The sequence below is a fragment of the Grus americana genome (assembly GCF_028858705.1).
Source record: "Grus americana isolate bGruAme1 chromosome 27 unlocalized genomic scaffold, bGruAme1.mat SUPER_27_unloc_1, whole genome shotgun sequence".
NCBI classification, from domain to species: domain Eukaryota; kingdom Metazoa; phylum Chordata; class Aves; order Gruiformes; family Gruidae; genus Grus; species Grus americana.
In genome coordinates, this window is record NW_026561291.1 from 301,248 (window position 1) to 320,124 (window position 18,877).

At 51.6% G+C, this 18,877-nt stretch overlaps 1 protein-coding gene across 1 annotated transcript; it reads right to left on the reverse strand.

Moving 5' to 3' along the window:
* Positions 1–5,213: 5,213 nt before the first annotated feature.
* On the reverse strand, positions 5,214–6,203 carry LOC129200037 (olfactory receptor 1013-like). The gene has a single exon (XM_054811292.1). The coding sequence runs from the start codon at positions 6,201–6,203 to the stop codon at positions 5,214–5,216; it is 990 nt and encodes a 329-aa protein (XP_054667267.1).
* Positions 6,204–18,877: the final 12,674 nt, after the last annotated feature.

Genomic DNA, 18,877 nt, shown 5'->3' on the forward strand with positions numbered 1-18,877 from the left:
AGACCTCTCCTCCCTGTCCCTGCTCACAGAGCCCATCCCACCCTCTCTTGCTCAGCTCTGCCCTGCAACACCTCCGGCACAGGCACTGCCCAGGGGCACCCTCTGTGTTGGCAGGTCTTAAGGAGAAGAGCAGATCAACCCTGAAGGCACCACAAAGGTGATGTGAATGCTTTCTGTAGGCAGAGGAAAGGGTGAAGTGACTTTATCAGGTGCCTTGAAAAACCTGTTCATCACTCACTGTAATGCTGGAGGAGTCTTGGTCTCCTGTGCAAACCTGACAGCTGCATCACTGTTTCCTCCTACCATCACAGCAGGGAATTCAAAGCACGAACCCTGAGAAGCACCTTTACTGACAGTTAGCCCCTGCCCTGATGTGCTTCATGAAAAGTGGCCCGGGAAATGTCCCAGGGGTGATCTGGAGCTGTGAACAGCCCTGACCTGCACAGCACCCTCAGACCAGCAGAAGGACTCTGCCCTGCCCTTCCAGGGGGTCGCTCCTTCCACCCACAGCTTCTCCCTGCAGTTGCATGGGGAGGTCCCCGGGCAGGCTGAGGGCTGACCCTGGCAGGCAGAAGATTCCCCCGGTGTGGAGGGACCGTCCTCTCAAGTACAGCCCTGGGCACCTCCAGCTGAAAACTGTGGCTACACAGCTATTCAAAATTGCCTAAAAAAGCCCCCTCCTTACAGATCCCAGGAGCTGTGAGCTGTGCCAGCTTGAGATGTCTCCAGGAACGACAGCTCCATTGCCCTGAACCCAGAGACTTACCATGTCAAGGGCTGCAAATCTTTCTCTTTTCAGCTCTCAGTCAGCCTCCCAATCCTGACCGCCTTTAAGCTCTTCATCTGCCTTGCTCACCTCCCTGAGATACCCTGGCAGTGCCCTCAGCCCTGCTGTGCTCTGCAGAGGAGCTGCTCCTGGGCAGAGATGTCTCTCTGCAGCACAGCCCACTTGCCATGAGCTCCCTTTGTCCCAGGAGACCAGCAGCAGAGGCCCAGCCCAAGGCGGCATGTTAATGACCCCTCTGGTGGGTTTGGGGATGAGTCCATGAAGCTCAGACCCTGAGAGGAAGCTGATGAAACCTCTCCAGAAGTCACAGTCCGATGCAAACTCCACAGTTTCTTGGAGCATTAATGGGTCCCCCTGAGGGCCATCCCTGACAAAGCAACTCTGGGGCTGGTTAGAGCAGGCAAGTGGAGGCAGTGATGACAGGTAGGCAAAGGCAATGGCAAGGTGGCTCTGATGCTGAGTAATCCTGGGTGTGTTTGTCAGGGTTCCCTTGACTGAATCTCCATTTGGTCATCTGGTAATTAATGCCTATTGCAGATAGCTGACCGTGATGGTCAAATCTTTCCCAAGATAAGAGCATGAGGAGTTTCAGGGCTCTATAGACCCAGGAAGGAATTATCATGAACACAATCTCCAAAACAGCACACAAGATTACAAACCCAGCATTTACTCGTCTCTGTTTTTATTGGTCATAAATCCAATTAATTTTCCCAAGTTGAGCCTGCTTTGACTGTGAAGATAATTGTTTAATGATCTCTCCCTGTTCGTATCTCAACCCATGAGCCTTTTGTTATATTTTCTCTCCCCTGTCCAGGTGAGGAGGGGGAGTGACAGAGTGGCTTTGGTGGGCACCTGGCGTCCAGCCAGGGTCAACCCTCCACAGTGGAGAAAGGGTAAATGAGGGTTGGGTGTTTGTATGGTAGGCTATGTTGCGGGAAAATACATACCTATATAGACACTCAAACAGTAAGGATGTCTCCAGAAGCTAGTCTTAGGTCCTCCAGCTATCTGGGCGTTGGCTCCAGGATCTCCTCGTCCCCCCCAGCTCCCCCATGCACAGACAAACAGACACATGTGCAAATGGCTCCCTCCAGCACAGAATCACAGAACCATTGAGGCTGGAAGGCAGCCACCTTCCACCTTCTCTCTGCTTCCTCTTCATGCTTGGTTTCTGGCAGGAGCTCTGTTCTAATCCGTGCCAGCCTCCTGCCACCCTTTCTTGAATTCCTGAATATCCAGGCGGACCGTTCTGGAGATTGAAGAGGAGATTGTTAACCATCAGACAGCTCTCTGCACCCTTTTTCTCTTCAGGGCCATATCCCAGGGGATTCTTCCAAGCGGGGCACCCAGCAGGTCAAAGCCTGCTCTCCCGCTGTCCTGACGTCCTGCTCCTTGCTTTTTGGTCTCCTCTCAGAATCCTCCACTTCAGTCCTGCCCGCCTATGTTTCTGTGTTTCCTCCCTCAAAGGCGAGATCACACACAGAAGCTCCAGGATTTAAAAAGAAATTAAAGGGTCAGAAGTGCAAGCCAGGCCAACAATATCTATTTTTCAATGTTCAAACCACACTGAACACGTCAAGCAGCAGTCATACACTGAGATCTAAGACATCCTAGATTGGTCGAGGGTACATCATATAAAGGATGTTGAGGGATTTGTATTGGGTTTACATGGCAAGGGATGGGTAGTGGGGAGGGTGGTGTGCAGGGGCGGCTTCTGTGAGAAGATGCCAGAAGCTGCCCCATCATGTGAGACAGAGCCAGTTCCAGCTGGCTCTAAGATGGACCCACCACAGTGATGGTGATAGCACCTCTGCAGTAACATAGTTAAGATGGGGAAACAACTGCTGCACAACAGCAGCTGGAAGAGAGGGGTGAGACTATATGAGAGAAAAACTTCTGCAGACACCAAGGTCAGTGAAGAAGGAGGGGGAGGAGGTGCTCGAAGTGCCGCAGCAGTGATTCCCTTGCAGCCCATGGTGAAGACCACAATGATGCAGGTTGTCCCACTGCCACCCATGGAGGACCACAGTGGAGCAGATATCTGCCCTGCAGCCCCTGGAGCACCCCGCACCGTGGGAAGGACCCATGTTGGAGAAGTTCATGAAGGACTATCTCCTGTGGGAAGAGGAGTGTGAGGAGGAAGGAGTGACAGAGGCAACATGTGATGAACTGACCGTGACCTCCATTTCCCTAACCCCTGTGCTGCTGCGGAGGAAAAGGCAGAGAAAATTGGGAGTGAATTTGAGCCCAGGAATAAGGGAGGTTTCCGGAGAAGGTGTCTAAAGATTTGATTTTATTTCTCATTACCCCATTCTGATTTGACTGGCAATAAGTTAAATTAATCTCCCTGAGTTAAGTCTGTTTTGCCCATGACGGTAATTGGTGAGTGATCTCCCTGTCCTCATCCTGACCCACAAGCTTTTTGGTGTGTTTTCTCCCTCTGCCCTGTTGAGGAGGGGGAGTGGTAGAGCAGCTTGGTGGGCACCTGGTGGCTAGCCACAGTCCAACCACCACAGATGGATAGAGGCTTTCAGGAGACACGGGCTGGGAGGATCCAGAGTGAAGTTTCTTCAAAGTAAAGAGGCTACTTGGATGTATGGAGCTCCTCAATGGGGAAGGGGACAAGTTGGGTCAGCCCTTGTGCATGAGGGTTGAAGGAGAGGCCAGTAAGGGTGGCATCATAAATGGATAGGATGGGATGGGATAGGATGGGATAGGATGGGATAGGATGGGATAGGATAAGATAGGATAGGATGGGATAGGATGGGATAGGATAGGATGGGATAGGATGGGATAGGATGGGATAGGATGGGATGGGATAGGATGGGATAGGATGGGATAGGATGGGATAGGATAGGATAGGATGGGATAGGATAAGATAGGATAGGATAGGATAGGATGGGATAGGATGGGATAGGATAGGATAGGATAGGATAGGATAGGATAGGATAGGATAGTTCAGTTTGGAAGCACCTACAGTGATCATCTAGTCCAGCTGCCTGACCACTTCAGGGCTGACCAAAAATGAAAGCCTATTAGGAAGGGTATCGTCCAAATGCCTCTTCAACACTGACAGGCTTGGGGCATCAACCACCTTTCTAGGAAGCCTGTTCCAGTGTTTGACCACCCTCTCTCTAAAGAAATGCTTCCTAATGTCTAGTCTAAACCTCCTCTGATGCAGCTTCGAACCATTCCAGGCATCCTGGCACCGGATCACAGGGATCGGCACCTCCCTCTCCATGTCCCCTCCTCAGGAAGCTGTAGAGAGCAATCAGGTCACCCCTCAGCCTTCTTTTCTCCAAACTAGACAAACCCAAAGTCCTTTGCTGCTCCTCAGAGGACATGGTGTCCAGCCCTTTCACCAGCTGCGTTGCCCTCCTCTGGACACATCCAAGGACCTTCATATCCTTCTTAAATTATGGCACCCAGAATTTCACATAGGAAAGAAGAAGAAGGAAGAAGGAAAAAAAAAAACAACAAAGCACCAAAAAAACCAACCCCAAAGTAATAAGTGATGCCAAAGCAATCACTCCCCAGCTTCCACAAGTACGCTGGTGCCCAGCCAGTCCCCAAGCAATGGCTATCCACTGAAAAAAGCCCTCCCCTCCATTTTTGTTGCTGAGCATGATGCTATATGACATGGAAGATCTGGTAAGTTTGGATCAGCTGTCCTTGCTGTGTCCCCTCCCAATTTCTTGTGCACTCTCAACCTGCTCACTCTAAGGGCAATGTGAGAAACAGAGACGGTCTCGATGCTGTGCAGACACTGCTCAGCAATAGCTACACATCTGGTGTGTTATCAACACGGTTTTGGTCCCCAGTCCAAAGCACAGCACCTTACAGGCTGCCATGAAGAGAATGAGCTCCCCCCCCCAGCCCAGTACAATGGGTCACAGCTTTCTAGTGGGGAAGGAGGGCTGAGGTGGGAAGCCTGATCCTCCAAGGATGAAAAGACTGGAGCAAGGGAACGGCTGTCACGGTCTCTGTCCAAGATGTAGGGTGAAGACAGAAGAGAAGCTTGAGCTGGAGCCAGAAGGGAAAAGCTGGAGCAGGGACTTGCTCACTTCTGCCAGGAACAGGGGAGGGAAAGGTGTGTGTGTGTGGGGGGAGATCCAGGCGATGACCTTGTTTCAGCCCTCAGAAAGAGGAACTGCTCCCCTCACTCCAGCCTCTCCACCTCCCCTTGCAGCAGGATAAGCAAAGGCTTCTTATTCAATCCTGATACTTCAATAGTTCCCCACATAAGATCACCAAGGTGTTTATTTTCAAGGAAAAAGCAAACCCATGACATTTTCAACATTTTTTTTTTTAAACAATGATATTTCTCTCCAAGGACCTTTTGCTTTCTTCCCTTTGCCACTTCACAAGAGGACTCAGTGGCATGTGCTTTGGAAGAGCCAGCTGGTATCCAGAGCTTCCAAAGGAGCTAGAAGCATCTTTTGCCTGTGTCACCAAGGGAGCATGAGCTCTGGGTGCAGGCCAGGGCTTTCCTGAGCACTTTCCTGATGGCCTCCTTGACCTCCCTGTTCCGCAGGCTGTAGATGAGGGGATTGACCAGGGGCGTCAGGATGGTGTAGAAAAAGGAGAACACTTTGTTGAGCTGCCTCAGCGGGCCTGTTCTAGGTAGCATGTAGACAACAAAGAGGGTGCCATAGTAAACAGTGACAATGGAGAGGTGAGAGGAGCAGGTAGAGAAGGCCTTCTGTCTGCCCGTGCTGGACGGGATCCTCAGGATGGCAGCTATGATGCACACGTAGGAGGCCAGCATGAACAGGAATGGAAACATTAGGTCCAGAAAGGCAAAGACAAACCCAATGAGCGTGAACACCTTGGCGTTACTGCAGGCAAGCTCCAGCAATGGGGTAAACTCACAGAAGAAGTGGTCAATTGCCTTGGGGCCACAGAACTGCAACTGGGATAAGAACACTGTGACTACCACCAGCAGCAGTGAACCCCCTAGCCAAGATGCAGCTGCCAGGTGTAAAGAGACCTTCCAGGTCATGAGGCTGGCATAGAGCAGAGGCTGGCATATGGCCAAGTACCGATCGTAGGACATGGCCGCCAGAAGGTAACACTCAGTAGTTGCAAGGGAAGCAAAGAAGTAGAACTGAGCCATGCAGCCGTGAGCAGAGATGCTGCTCTCCCCAGACAAGAAGCTGGCCAGCAGCCGTGGCAGGATGGTGGAGCTGTAGCAGGTCTCCAAGGAGGACAGATTGCCCAGGAAGAAGTACATGGGGGCGTGCAGATGCCGGTCTGCCACCACCAGCACAACAATGAGGATGTTCCCAATCATGGTGACTGAGTAGATCATAAGCAAGAGGAGAAAGAGCAGGTACTGGAGCGTGGGGACATCACGTATTCCCAGCAGCACAAAATCCATGGATGCTGTCCCACTGTCCCTTTCCCCTTCGGCCATGCAATGTTGTTTGTCTTTTATTTTCTCAGTTGTCACAAAGAGGGGCTACGAGAAAGAAACACATTTCAGCGTTTACCTTCCACGTTTTTTTGTGTAGGACATTTTTCTGTTCACGCTAGCTTTATGTATGTCATGCCTAGTGAAAGCATAAAATAAATGTTCTTCCTGATGGGTAGAGAACACTCATCCCACAGAGCCACTGCAGACTCTGGAGGTGAGCTGCACAATGGAAGTTCTTCTTTCTCACTACAGAATAAATCCATGAAGTGCATTTGCTCACAGAGAAACAAACAACGTTCATATGCCACTGGGTATGCCCTGGAAAACATGTTATAGTCGTTGAGGATTGACATCCTTCTGCTCTCAGGAAAGAGAAAGTGTGCCAGAGAAAAGGAACCCCTCTCTCCAAAAAAGCCCACTGTGTGAAACGTCATGCCAGACACCACCCTTCCTCCAAAGCAAGGGATGGGCACATCGCAGGGTGAGTGGCCACAGCTCTCTGAAGCACTCACATGAGGAGGAAGGGATTCCTGCCCCACTCCTTCCCATCCACCCAACAGGCCAATTTCTTCCAATTGAGAAAGGGCACATCAGGCGTTACTGGCTCAGATGACCAATGGACTGTGCTGTGGGACTGCCAGAGAGATGCTAAAAACCATATTGTAGGTCAAAATGCAGCATAAAAAGTTAAAAGGAAGTGATCAAAAAAAAAAAGATAGGGAAGGGGTAACTGGGAGTCAGCCAAGCCACATGGGAGAGGTTGTGCAGAGGAGAATAATGGGAAGGTTTAAGGAGACCAATCCAGACATTTTTCAGTGGTGCCCTGAAGAAAGGACACACTGAAATACAGGAAATTCCATTGAAAGATAGGGTGGTCAAACACTGGAACAGTTGCCCAAAAAGGTTACGAAGGGTCCACCCTTGTGAATATTAAAATCTAGACGGGACATGGTCCTGAGCCACTTGCTCTAGCTGCCCCTGCTTTTAGGAAGGGGGAAGGTGGACTGGATGATGTCCTGAAGTGGCTTCCAAGCCCAGCTGCTCTGTGATTCTGTGATTGAAAGCTGCTGGGCAGAAGTATTTGCTTCACATTTGTCCTTCATCAGCAGTGGTTCCTGAGGTCTTGGGGGCTGCCTCCCTGCAAATCCCAGCCCAGCAGCATGACCTCAGCATGGCCAGCTGTGCCTGTGGGGCTCCCTGAGAAAGTAGGACACTGAGCAGGTCATCCCCAGGGTGCCACGGGGTGAGGTGGGAGAGGATCAGGGTCAGGGCCATGGCCAGTGCCAGGGACATGCCTCAGCACATGACTGGAGAAAGCTCACGCCCGAGAAACACACCTCTCTGCACAAGCCCTTCCCTCTAAGTGTCCCACACCCACCTCTGAGGCTGGAATGCGTTTCTTCCAGCGGTGGTAATCACAGGAAATGTCCTGAGAGTTTGCCCAAAGCTACTCAGAATAACTGACACTCCAGCCCTCTCCACCGCACGGGACTGAGGAAGCTGAGACTTGCAGAACAAAACCTACATGATTCTAATGCTGAGGGAGTGAGAAAACAAGCAAAACCCAGCAACAACGAAAAAGTAAAACAAACCCAGAGACAACCGAAATAGCCCCGTGAATGATGAAGTAAAGGGCACAGGCAGTCTGGCCCCATGCAGCTTGCCCAAATGCTCCCCCCAGCCAGCTCAGGTGGGAGAGTGTCCAGGGGCTGTCCCCGGGGTCTCACTGTGCCAGGGGCTCGGGGCTGTCTGGGAGAAGTGGGGAGCTGGGGTGGGAAGACGTGCAGGAAAGGACAAGGCTGAGACTCGGGTCTCTACACCCTCATTTCTTCTGTTCAAAGACGCAGCAGATTGACTAATAAGGCCCAGCCTTCACTCCCCCTCAGCACATCCACACAAACCTGCAGTCCTTGTCATGAAGGAGTGACATCTGCTCTGATGTCAATGAAGTCCAGGGTCAAGGTCTTAGCTTCTGCCTTTTCCCTACCATTTCTTCACTTCTTGGACCTCACTGCAAGCCCCGAACCAGGGCTCATTCCTGACTCTGCCCTTGCCCTCTCCTCCCAGCAACTCTGATGATGAGTCTCCAGCAGCACCTGAAGGCTCCCAGCTCTCTGAAGCGTCCCAGGGTTTATAGCAGAAAGGAGACTCTGAAGGTTCCTGCTGCCACGTGTCCCTCCTGAGGATCTGCAGGGAGTAAAAACAATGTAATTGACCCCCTGGTGGTATGGAAGCTCTGAGCTGGTGGAAACTGTCAACAGCTCCAGGCAGTGCTGACACCCCAACAGCATGACGTAAACTGAGGCAGGGCAACTGAACCAGGGGCATCTCTGAATTTGGTGAACAGGAAAGTCCCCAGAAACGGCATTCACCTCACTTCCCTTCAGATGACTGCATCTTCATCAACTCACACAGAATTAGAAAGCCTCAGACCTTCTGAGGCAGAGGGGCCGGGCTTGTGTGGAGCTGAAGGCAGCAGAGCGTTCAGCATGTCCCTCAGATAGGATTCCTCTCTCCAGCACAAGAGGTGCACGGGGGCCTCCCTTGCTCCTTTGCTAGCCAAGGGGAGCAAGCGGGCATGACTCCTTCCAGTCCTGTTGGACATGCAGTGTGGGAGAACCATCTCCTCTGCCTCTGCCTGGGCTGGAAAGGCAGGAGAGGGAGGCCCAGTGGACACAGACATTTGTGCTGTTGCTCCTACGGACAAGAGATCCCAGCGTATCCTGGGAGCCTCACACTGAAATGTAAGTGCTGGGGATCCAAGTCTAAGCTGCACAGATGCACTCCTCATCCTGTTGGTGATGGTCAAGGAAGAGGGGGAACGCTCTTGCCAGCACAGTTTACCTTCTTTCTTTGGACACTGAATGCTTTTGGTATGTTTCTCTGCTCCATGCAGAGACTGCAGATACCCAAAGGCATCAGCAGTGGCCCCAGGAACCCATGCCCAGGCTATCCCACCCCACTCCCGTCTGGTGACTCCCCTCTGTATGGTGTTTTGGTGTTTACCCTCCAGCTGGACCCCTCCCTTCCCATCTAATTCAGTTGCCAAGGAAGCCCTCGGTGGGCCGCGTCAGCTCACTGCTTTGGCAACGTGGCTGCACCGGTTGCGCTCATTGTGCATGGTGGCAATGGGGACAGGCTTCTTTCCTGCTCTCGCCTCCCACCTGGCTGTCTCCTCTGCAGGAAAGTCCACCTGATGAGCTACAGGCCTGAGAAACTGGCATCTGCTCCCACTCAGCAAACCAGGTTCTTTGCGAGGAACACTCTGACCGCATGATGCATGGAAACAAATTTTGTTTAATCACACCTGTAATTTTGATTTGAGGTACTCATTTAAGGTGACACTTGTTCCTTCAGTGTCAGAATATTTTTTTTTTTTTTGCTATACTTGACATGTTATAGCAAATAATATATATATATACACACACACATACATATTTATAAAGAATATACTTGGTTATGTTATATTCTTTGTTATGTTTCTGGTCTCTAAATATTCACTGTCATGACACCAGGCATCCCCAACTGTCAGGAGGAAACACAAGGACTGAAGCCAGCTCCGACCTCTCACAGTCTTTCAACTCTTTTAAGAGAGCCTTGATCTTTAATAGCCCAAAGTTGGGCTAAGCCACACATGCACCTCCTGGTTAGTCTGTCAGGTGCCCAGGAGCTGCACAAAATGATTTGTTGTGTTAAAACATTCTCAAGGTATTTGACACACACCCATGATTATTTTATGTAGCTGATGGGGAGGGATGGGGAGGAGGAAATTCAGCCCTCCTGCTCCCCAGTTTCTCTTGAATAAACTATAATTCTGTGCCCTTGCACATCACTACTGACATGCAAAAGAGCAGCTCAGCTCCCTCCCTCACACGGCCACAGGGTGTGGGATGTCGCCAAGTGCTCACAGATGCTTGGAGGGACTTGAGGCTGTAGCTCCAGCCTTTCCCATCTCCACACTCAGAGATTTGTCTCTGGGAGATACTACAGCTGGGAAGAGCGCTGTGCTCCAGGATGGCCAGACTGCAGGAGACACAAACATTGACAATGCCACTCGTCCCTGCTTCCATCCCCTTCCCATCACTGGCAGTGTAAGGGATTTGTCTTGGTGGACATCCCCAGAGGTGTGTGTGGCCTTTGAAAGGCCACGAGCCATCACTGAATCCCTGTGGAAATGCCTGAGGCCTGGGAGGGGGTTAGCTCACATCCCCTGCACCACTGAAAATGGAGGGATCAGCCACAAGCTGTTGCTGGGAGTTTCCTCTGGACCTTGCTTCAGAGAGGCTGGATCCCGCAGGGAGTGACTCCTCCTCAGACAAACAGATCAAAGCTGAAAGAGGAATTCACTCACTGCTTCCCATTGCCAGCCAGATGTCCAGTCACTTTCTAAGGAAGTAGGGCTTCAGCATGCGTGACTGTTATTTGGGCACAGGATCATCATAACCATGAACTACTTCTCCTTCCTTCCTTCCTTCCTTCCTTCCTTCCTTCCTTCCTTCCTTCCTTCCTTCCTTCCTTCCTTCCCCTGAGCTTTTCTTGCTGAGCATGATGTCATATGGTACGGAACATCCCTTTGGTCAGTTTTGGTCAGCTTCCCAACTGGGTCCCCTCCAAGGGGATCTATGAATCAAGCTGGCCCTACCCAATCAAAACTTTTCCGTACTGTAGAAGGGGATAAAGTCCCCGTAGTGCACATAAAAAATATGTTGTGGAAGACAGTCTGGGTTACTCCTGCCTCGGGCAAAGGCAAACCCATCCGTAGGATTGCTTTTGCTCAACGACCTGGGTGTACTTGGTGGGTGATGCAGGAGGATCGAGAATTCTGATGTATACCTCAAGGGGATTTGATTTTGGGTGAGAATAACCAATGTCTTGAATTGCATGATGCTAATTGCTGTATAATACCAGATGTCACCACTACTATGGTGGCTCTATGCCCTATCAACAGGATTACAGTAACAATCACCCAGATTAATGAAGAATGAATTTTGATGAAACTGAGCAAAGTGCCACGATGATAGATCCGGACAAGTGCAGTGGTGATCGAACCAGAACTGGCTTCAGCATGCAACAATCTCTGCCACTGTGAAGGATGACAGAGGGAGCCTGAAGTCATGGTCTGCATGAACTCAATGGACATTTAATGAACATTTATGGACATTTTACAGATATTTCACAGGAGTCGTCCATTGACTAATGATATCTGTGTGTACATCTCAAAGGACAGGAAAAGTGGTGGTGATTAATTGCAGCATATTGGAAAGTGTGAGACCTGGGCATGATGTAAATGGTATAGCATAAGCGGTGTATGCTGTCCTGGTTTTGCAGGGATAGAGATAATTTTCTTTCTAGCAGCTGGTGTAGAGCTGTGTTTAGGTTTAGGATGAGAACAATGTTGATAACACACCAATATTTTAGTTGTTGCCAAGCAGTCAAGGACTTTTCAGCTTCTCATAGTGGCCTGCCAACGAGATGGCAGGGGACACTCAAGAAGCTGCGAGGGGGTGCAGCCAGGACAGCTGACCCAAACTGGCCAAAGGGATATTCCATACTGTATGATGTCGCGCTCTGTATATAATGGGGGGGTGGGCCAGGAGGCAGCGTGGCTCGGGAACTAGCTGAGCATTGGTCCGGGTGGTGAGAAATTGTGCTGTGCATCACTTGTTTGTATATTCGTCTATAATTATTGTTCTTGTAGTTGTTGTTATGACTACTACTATTATTATTGTCATTCTTTTATGTCCTATTAAACTGTCTTTATCTCAGCTCACAAGTTTTACCTTTTTTCTTTTCCATTCTCTCCCCATCCTAGTGGGGGGAGTGAGCAACTGGCTGTGTGGTTGTTTCAGCTGTCTGCCAGGTTAAACCACGACAATCCCATAGTATGTGATCCCAGCCTTTTTTTTTTTTTTTTTAAATCATCATAATTGTCATTATTGCTGTTTGACTCTTCTTCACGGTTATTATGTTTTATGGAGAAATGTTTGCATAGGCATCACTACATGTGAGGCACATAATACTTTGTGTCGCCCAGCGCCCTTATGAAAGTGTGTCTAAGACTGGCTCGGAGCTGGCCTATCTCATGGCATCTCTGCAATAAAATGGGATCTCCTGGTGCAGTGCTTTCAGGCTGGGCTCTTCCTCCAAAGAGGCCTGAGGAACTGCACCCCTCAAGTCCCTCTTCCTCCATGTGTTGGGGAGTACAAAGCTCAATGGTTGTGAGCTTCTGGAGACCTAGGACTGGATTCAGGAGTCACCAGTTGGTGTCTGGTGACAGTGAAGATGGTGAGTGTCAATGAGGGATGTAGCCAGGGCTTTCCCACAGGTGACCTTGAAGACACCAGTCCTCCAGGAGGGACATCTGGAGCTGCCCGGAGAGCATGGTGGTTCTCTAGGGACAGCATGTTCCTGAGGTGGTGTGGAGGTGGAAGAAGGCTGCAAAGAGAGGGTTTGGGGCCTAAACTAGAGGGGATGTGCAGACCTCCTCTGGGCACTCTCCAGATACTCCCCACCTGTCTTCAGCAGGGATTCCCACAGAGGGACACAGTGGTCCAGATGTGGTCACACCAGGGCTCGGTGAAGCCAGGCAAAAACTCAAGATGTCTGGGTGGCCATGCTCCTCTTAATGCAGCCCCACATGCAGCTGGCCTTGGTCGTGGTGAGCACGTACCACTGGCTTGTAGGATGTTCCTCGTAGCACCCAGGCCCTTCTCCTTGTGGTGAGTGCTCAGTGCCAGGACCCAGCCTGCCCTGATGTGTGGGGTTACTCCTCTCCCCAGTGCAGAACTGGCCATTTCTCCTGGTATACTTTAAGAGGTTTCTGTTAGCACATCTCTCCCACAGTTCCTCAAGGTGCCCCTGAAGTTCCATTTGGTCAGCTGTTCATGTTTGTTTGCAGGTGGCTCACCCTGATGGTGGTGTCTATCACTAGGTAACAGCATGAGGAGTTGCAGGGTTCTACAGACAATAAAAGGAGTTACTGGGTTTAATTGCTGAGCCAGGTAGGAATTACCATGACAACCACCTCTGAAACACCAAAGGAGGGTACAAAGCCAGCAAAGCCAGGGCCAGTGGAAGAAGAGTGAATGAGGGTTGGGCTGTTTCTGTGCTAAGCTGTGTTAGTGGAAAATGTATACCTGTACAGGCACACAGACAACATGGATCCCTCCAGGAACTGGTCTTAGACCCCTCTGTCTATCGAGGAGGTGACTCCAGGATACCCTCACCCCCACGCACAGACAAGTACACATGCACACCAATGGTGCTCTGCAGCACAGAATCACAGAACCACTGAGGCTGGAAGGCAGCCACCTTCCACCTTCTCTGTCCTTCCTCTTCAGGCTCGACTTTAGGCAGAAGCGCCTTTCTCGTCCATGCCAGCTTCCTGCCACCTTTTCTTGACTTCCTGCATGTCAGGGTGGACAGTTCTGGAGCCTGAAGAGGAGATCCTTGACCATCGAACAGCTCACGGCACCCCCTCTTCTCTGCAGGGCCATATCCTATGGGATTCTTCCAAGCAGGTTCCTCACCAGGCCAAAACCTGCTCTCTTGAAGTCCTGTTCTTTGCCTTGTTCCCATCTTTCAGGAGCCTCAACTCTTCCTTCTCACCCTTGACTTTTTACATCCTGACCAGCTCTTCCTTGTTTGTAAGTGGTGTGGGTTAACACCAGTAAGAAATTAGGCACCACACTGCAGCTCACTCACCATCCTCCCCCACAACCAGGGGGATGGAGCAAAAGGGAAGGAAAAGTAAAAGCAAGAAAACTTGGGGGTGAAGATAAAAATTGTTTAATAAGAGCATGGGAAGTGGAAGAAGGACAACAAAATAAAAAAAAGTGATGCAAAGGCAATTACTCCCCACCTCACGCAGGCAGACAGCAATAAGGTCTCCCATCAGCCTCCTCCTCTCCAGGCTAAACAACCCCAGTTCCCTCAGCCGCTCCTCATAAGACTTTGCTCCAGTCTCTCTACCAGCTTTGCTGCTCTTCTCTGGACGTGCTCCAGCTCCTCAATGTCCTTCTTGTACTGAGAGGCACAAAAATGAACATGTGCACTCGAGGTGCAGCCTCACCAGAGCTGCGTACAGGGGCACAATCATTTCCCTACTCCTGCTGGCCACACTATTTCTGATACAAGCCAGGATGCTCTTGGCCTTCTTGCCCACCCGGGCACACTGCTGGCTCATGTTCAGCCAGCTGGCAACCAGCACACCCAGGTCCTTCTCCACCAGGCAGCTTTCCAGCCCCTCTTCCCCAAGCCTGTAGTGTTGCCTGGGGTTGTTGTGACCCAAGTGCAGGACCCGGCACTTGGCCTTGTTGAACCTCATACAGATGGCCTCTGCTCATTGATCCAGCCTGTCCAGATCCCTCTGCAGAGCCTTTATACCCTCAAGCAGATCCACACTCCCACCCAACTTGGTGTCATCTGCAAACTTACTGGGAGTCCACTTGATCCCCTCGTCCAGATCATTCATGAAGACATTAAGGAGAACTGGCCCCAGTACTGAGCCCTGGCGAATTCCGCCAACTGGTATGAACTCCATTCACCACAACCCTTTGGGCCCTGCCATCCAGGCAGTTTTTTACCCAGCGAAGAACATACCCACAAACTCCATGAGCAGCCAGTTTCTCCAGGACAATGCTCTGGGATATGGTGTCTAGGTAGACAACATCCACAGTCTTGCCCTCATCCACTAAGTGGCTCACCTTGTCATACAAGGATATAAGGGGAGTCAAGAAGCACCTGCCTTTCATGAACACATGATGACTGAGCCTGATTGCTTATCTTGTATGTGCTATGGGAGGGCACTCAAGATGATTTCATCCATAAATATAACAGGGATAAAAGGAGCCTTCGCATATAAACCTTTGTCTGGTCAATATGCTGGTCTGGACATGCCCTGCGCCTGAACTCAACCATCTGATGTGTCTCCTCGTTCAGCTCCATTTCTAACTCTGTTCCTGGCTGGGGGGCTCTCTATGCTGTGTGCGTGCATGTGCCAGGAGCAGCTCTACGTGCCAGCAAGGGGAGTCAGACCAGCTGTCACAGAGGCCCATGTGTCTGTGCTGCCGGCTGCGGAGTGAGTGAGGTTACACGCGTCAGTGTGCAATTGGTGGTGAAGATCAAGCTGGAGTCGCTGGTGCAAAGGTGAAGTGACCTGGGAGCCAAGGCTGTGTGAGCCACTCCGATGGTGAGACCATGGAGAGGCTGGTTCTGGAGGAGCAGGGGAGTTCAGTGCCAGCTGCTGTAGAGTCTGCGAGTTGACTGAGAGACTTCATTCTGAGTGTGTGGGGGGTGTGTGCACGTGCACATGTGCTGGCATTTCTGTGTGCATGTGTGTGGGGGATGGCGTGGCATGGAGCTGCAGCAGTCTCACCTCTGTCGGGCTGCTGGATTTGGCTCCTGGAGGGATCCATGTTGTCTGTGTGTCTACACAGCTATACATTTTCCACTAATATCACCATGCGTCAAACAGCCCCACCCTCATTTCTCCTTTCTCTACTGACCCTGGTTTGGTTTGTTTTGTACCCTCCTTTGGTGTTTTGCAGACTCTCTTCATGGCAATTCCTACCTGGGTCTGTAGAGATCTGCAACTCCTCATGCTGTTCTCTTGTGAGACTACACCACCATCAGGGTGAGCCACCCGCACACAAACAGTAACCGCTGACCAAATGGAGCTTCAGTCCAGAGGGACCTGGAGAAACTCGGGGATTTGGCCAAAAGAAACCTCGTGACGTTGACAAGGAGAATTGGCCAGTCTGGCCTCAGGGAGAAGAACCAACCTGTACATCAGGGCTAGCTGGGACCTGCTGTGCTGAGGAGGGACTCTGAGGAGGAGAAGGGCCTGGCAACTGCGAGGGACACCATCCGAGCCAGGGGTTTCTGCTGACTGTGAAGAAGGCCACTTGCATACGGGGCTGCGTTAGGATGAGCATGGTCCCCCAGAGCAGGGCAGTTCTTCTGGCCCTTGACACCGCACTGGTAGGGACCCCCACACATGGCTTTGTCCCAGTTCTCGGCTCCCTCTTTTGCTGGAGCTGGGAGGAGCTGGAGAGTGGCCAGAGGAGATGTGGCCAGGTGGAGTTTGGGGCCTTAAGCAGATGGGCTGTGTGGAGGGGCTGAGAGACCTGGGCTTCTTTGGCCCCTTTGCCCAGTGGTGGAGAGGCTCAGGGCAGTCTAGGAGTAGCCTGAGACTGCTTGAAAGGTGGTTTCAGAGATGGTGGAACTTTTCTTAAATCTGGGAAACATCATGAGATGCCACCAAGTGCATCTTGGGAGGTTGAGATGGGACACGAGGAGAAAGAAATGTCCCTACAAGCGCAGTTCTATGGTACAAGAGGCCACCCAGCAAGAGTCTGGATTAGCCAGAGCTTTGCCTTTCAATGAAGAGTCTGCGAGGATGGAGAGATATCAGTAAGGGTAGGAAGACGCTCAGATGAGACCCAAGTTGGTGAGCAGGCTGGGTGTCAAGAGCCTGCAGGGAAAGAGGTGCAGGTGTGGGACACTGTAGGACATGCTGTGGTGGAGACATCTGGGGGCAGTGGCAAGGCTGAAAGCCCCCAACACAGCCAAGGCCTTGGTCTGCTGGGCTGTGGCTGTTCTCTCTGCAGGTGATGCCTGTGAGGAGACATCTTCTCATTAGAGCACCAGGACTTCATCGCCCCCTTGTCACAACCTGTGAGCCTGAGAAGGAGTGTGTGGTAGTCCTGCTCTAGGCATTGCACATCCCCACATCACACTGGCCCAGGAAGAGCCCTGAGACACGTGTGAGGGACAGGATGTCCCCTCCCAGGGGCTGGGGGTCAGGGCTTGGCCCTTTGGCTCGATGAAACACACCCAGGATTACTCAGCATCAGAGCCACCTTGCCATTGCCTTTGCCTACCTGTCATCACTGCCTCCACTTGCCTGCTCTAACCAGCCCCAGAGTTGCTTTGTCAGGGATGGCCCTCAGGGGGACCCATTAATGCTCCAAGAAACTGTGGAGTTTGCATTGGACTTTGATTTCTTGAGAGGTTTCATCAGCTTCCTCTCAGGGTCTGAGCTTCATGGACTCATCCCCAAACCCACCAGAGGGGTCATTAACATGCCGCCTTGGGCTGGGCCTCTGCTGCTGGTCTCCTGGGACAAAGGGAGCTCATGGCAAGTGGGCTGTGCTGCAGAGAGACATCTCTGCCCAGGAGCAGCTCCTCTGCAGAGCGCAGCAGGGCTGAGGGCTCTGCCTGCAGGCACCGAGGGGAGAACAGCGAGGCAGAGAGAGCTTAAAGGCAGTTGGAAATGGGAGGCTTGCTGAGAGCTCAGGGAAGGAGAAATCTTCAGAGCCCTTGACACGGTAAGTCTCTGGCTGCAGGGCAATGCCGATGCGGTTCCTGGAGGCATCTCCTCAAGCTGGCAGAGCCCACAGCTCCTGGGATGTGCCAGGTGGACTCCCTGTGCAGAGGCAAGTTTGAGTGGCTGTGAATGCAGGTGTGCAGGCAGGGGTGCGCAGTTGTGTCCTGCAGAGCAGGGTCCCTGCAGCCCAGGGGCTGTGTGCCAGGGCAGGGACTCTGCCGCCTGCCAGGGTCAGCCCTCAGCCTGCCCGGGGAACTGTCCAGGGCACTGCAGGGAGAAGCTGTGGGTGGAAGGAGCGACCCGCTGGAAGGGCAGGGCAGGGTCCTTCTGCTCTTGAGAGGGTGCGTTGTTTGTGAGGGCTGATTACAGCTTGAGATTGCCCCTGGGACATTTGCCATGGCACTTCTCAAGGAGCATTGAGGTCCCCTTGGGCAGTGCCCTGCTGCCAGGAGGGGTCTGCAGGGCAGAGCTGAGCACAGAGAGGGTGGGATGGGCTCTGTGAGCAGGGACAGGGAGGAGAGGTGTGGGCAGAGCACCAGCTCCTGGCAGGGACAGCTCCAGGCAGCAGAGACATGGGCAGGGAGTGGGAGGAAACTGCAGCCAAGCCCTGGGCTAGGCTGCCTTCAGGCTGCTCTCTTGTGGTCCCTCACTCTAGATGTCTGCTGGGCGTTGTCTGCTGAGCAATGAGCTGACTCTGCCTTTAGGACATCCCATCTTCAGGACATCTGACTGTCTGCTTTGCCTGTGCTGCTGGGCTTGGGAGCTGCCCCAGAAGAGCACGGCTGTGCTGTAGGATCCCAGGGAGTGCTGAGCTTTCCCTTGGAGGTCAGTTCTCTCCTCTCAGAGGCCTTTGCTTCTCTGAGAGGGGCTGTGTCCTTCTCTCTCCATCACAACTCCACCTCTGGGCTGGGAAAGAGAAGAGTTTGCAGATCTGCCCTTTGAATCATGACTCCCCTGCTCTCGTTAGTGTCTTTTTGGGGGGATTATTTAAAAGTAATTTCTGTTTGGCATCATCTTCAAGGCAGCAGAAGCAATAGTGCAGGTCAGGTGCATAACAGTCTAATGGACACTGCATCTCTCCAGACTCTGCACTAAGCTACAAAGAGCTGAGCCTTTTTGCCTGAACTGTCTCAAGACTCTTCCCATTTTCCATTATGAAATGAGCATTTCTAACCCTCAGAAGAATACTCCCCAGATGTGATTGTGGAAAATGAAAACACAGAAAACACTTATATTAACATGCTAAGCCTCTCTTCTGCAGCCCACACTCTTCTGAGTTGTGAGATCAGAGATTGAATTTTTCCAGTAAATGTGGATTGCATCTGACATGGGTTTAAAACATTGG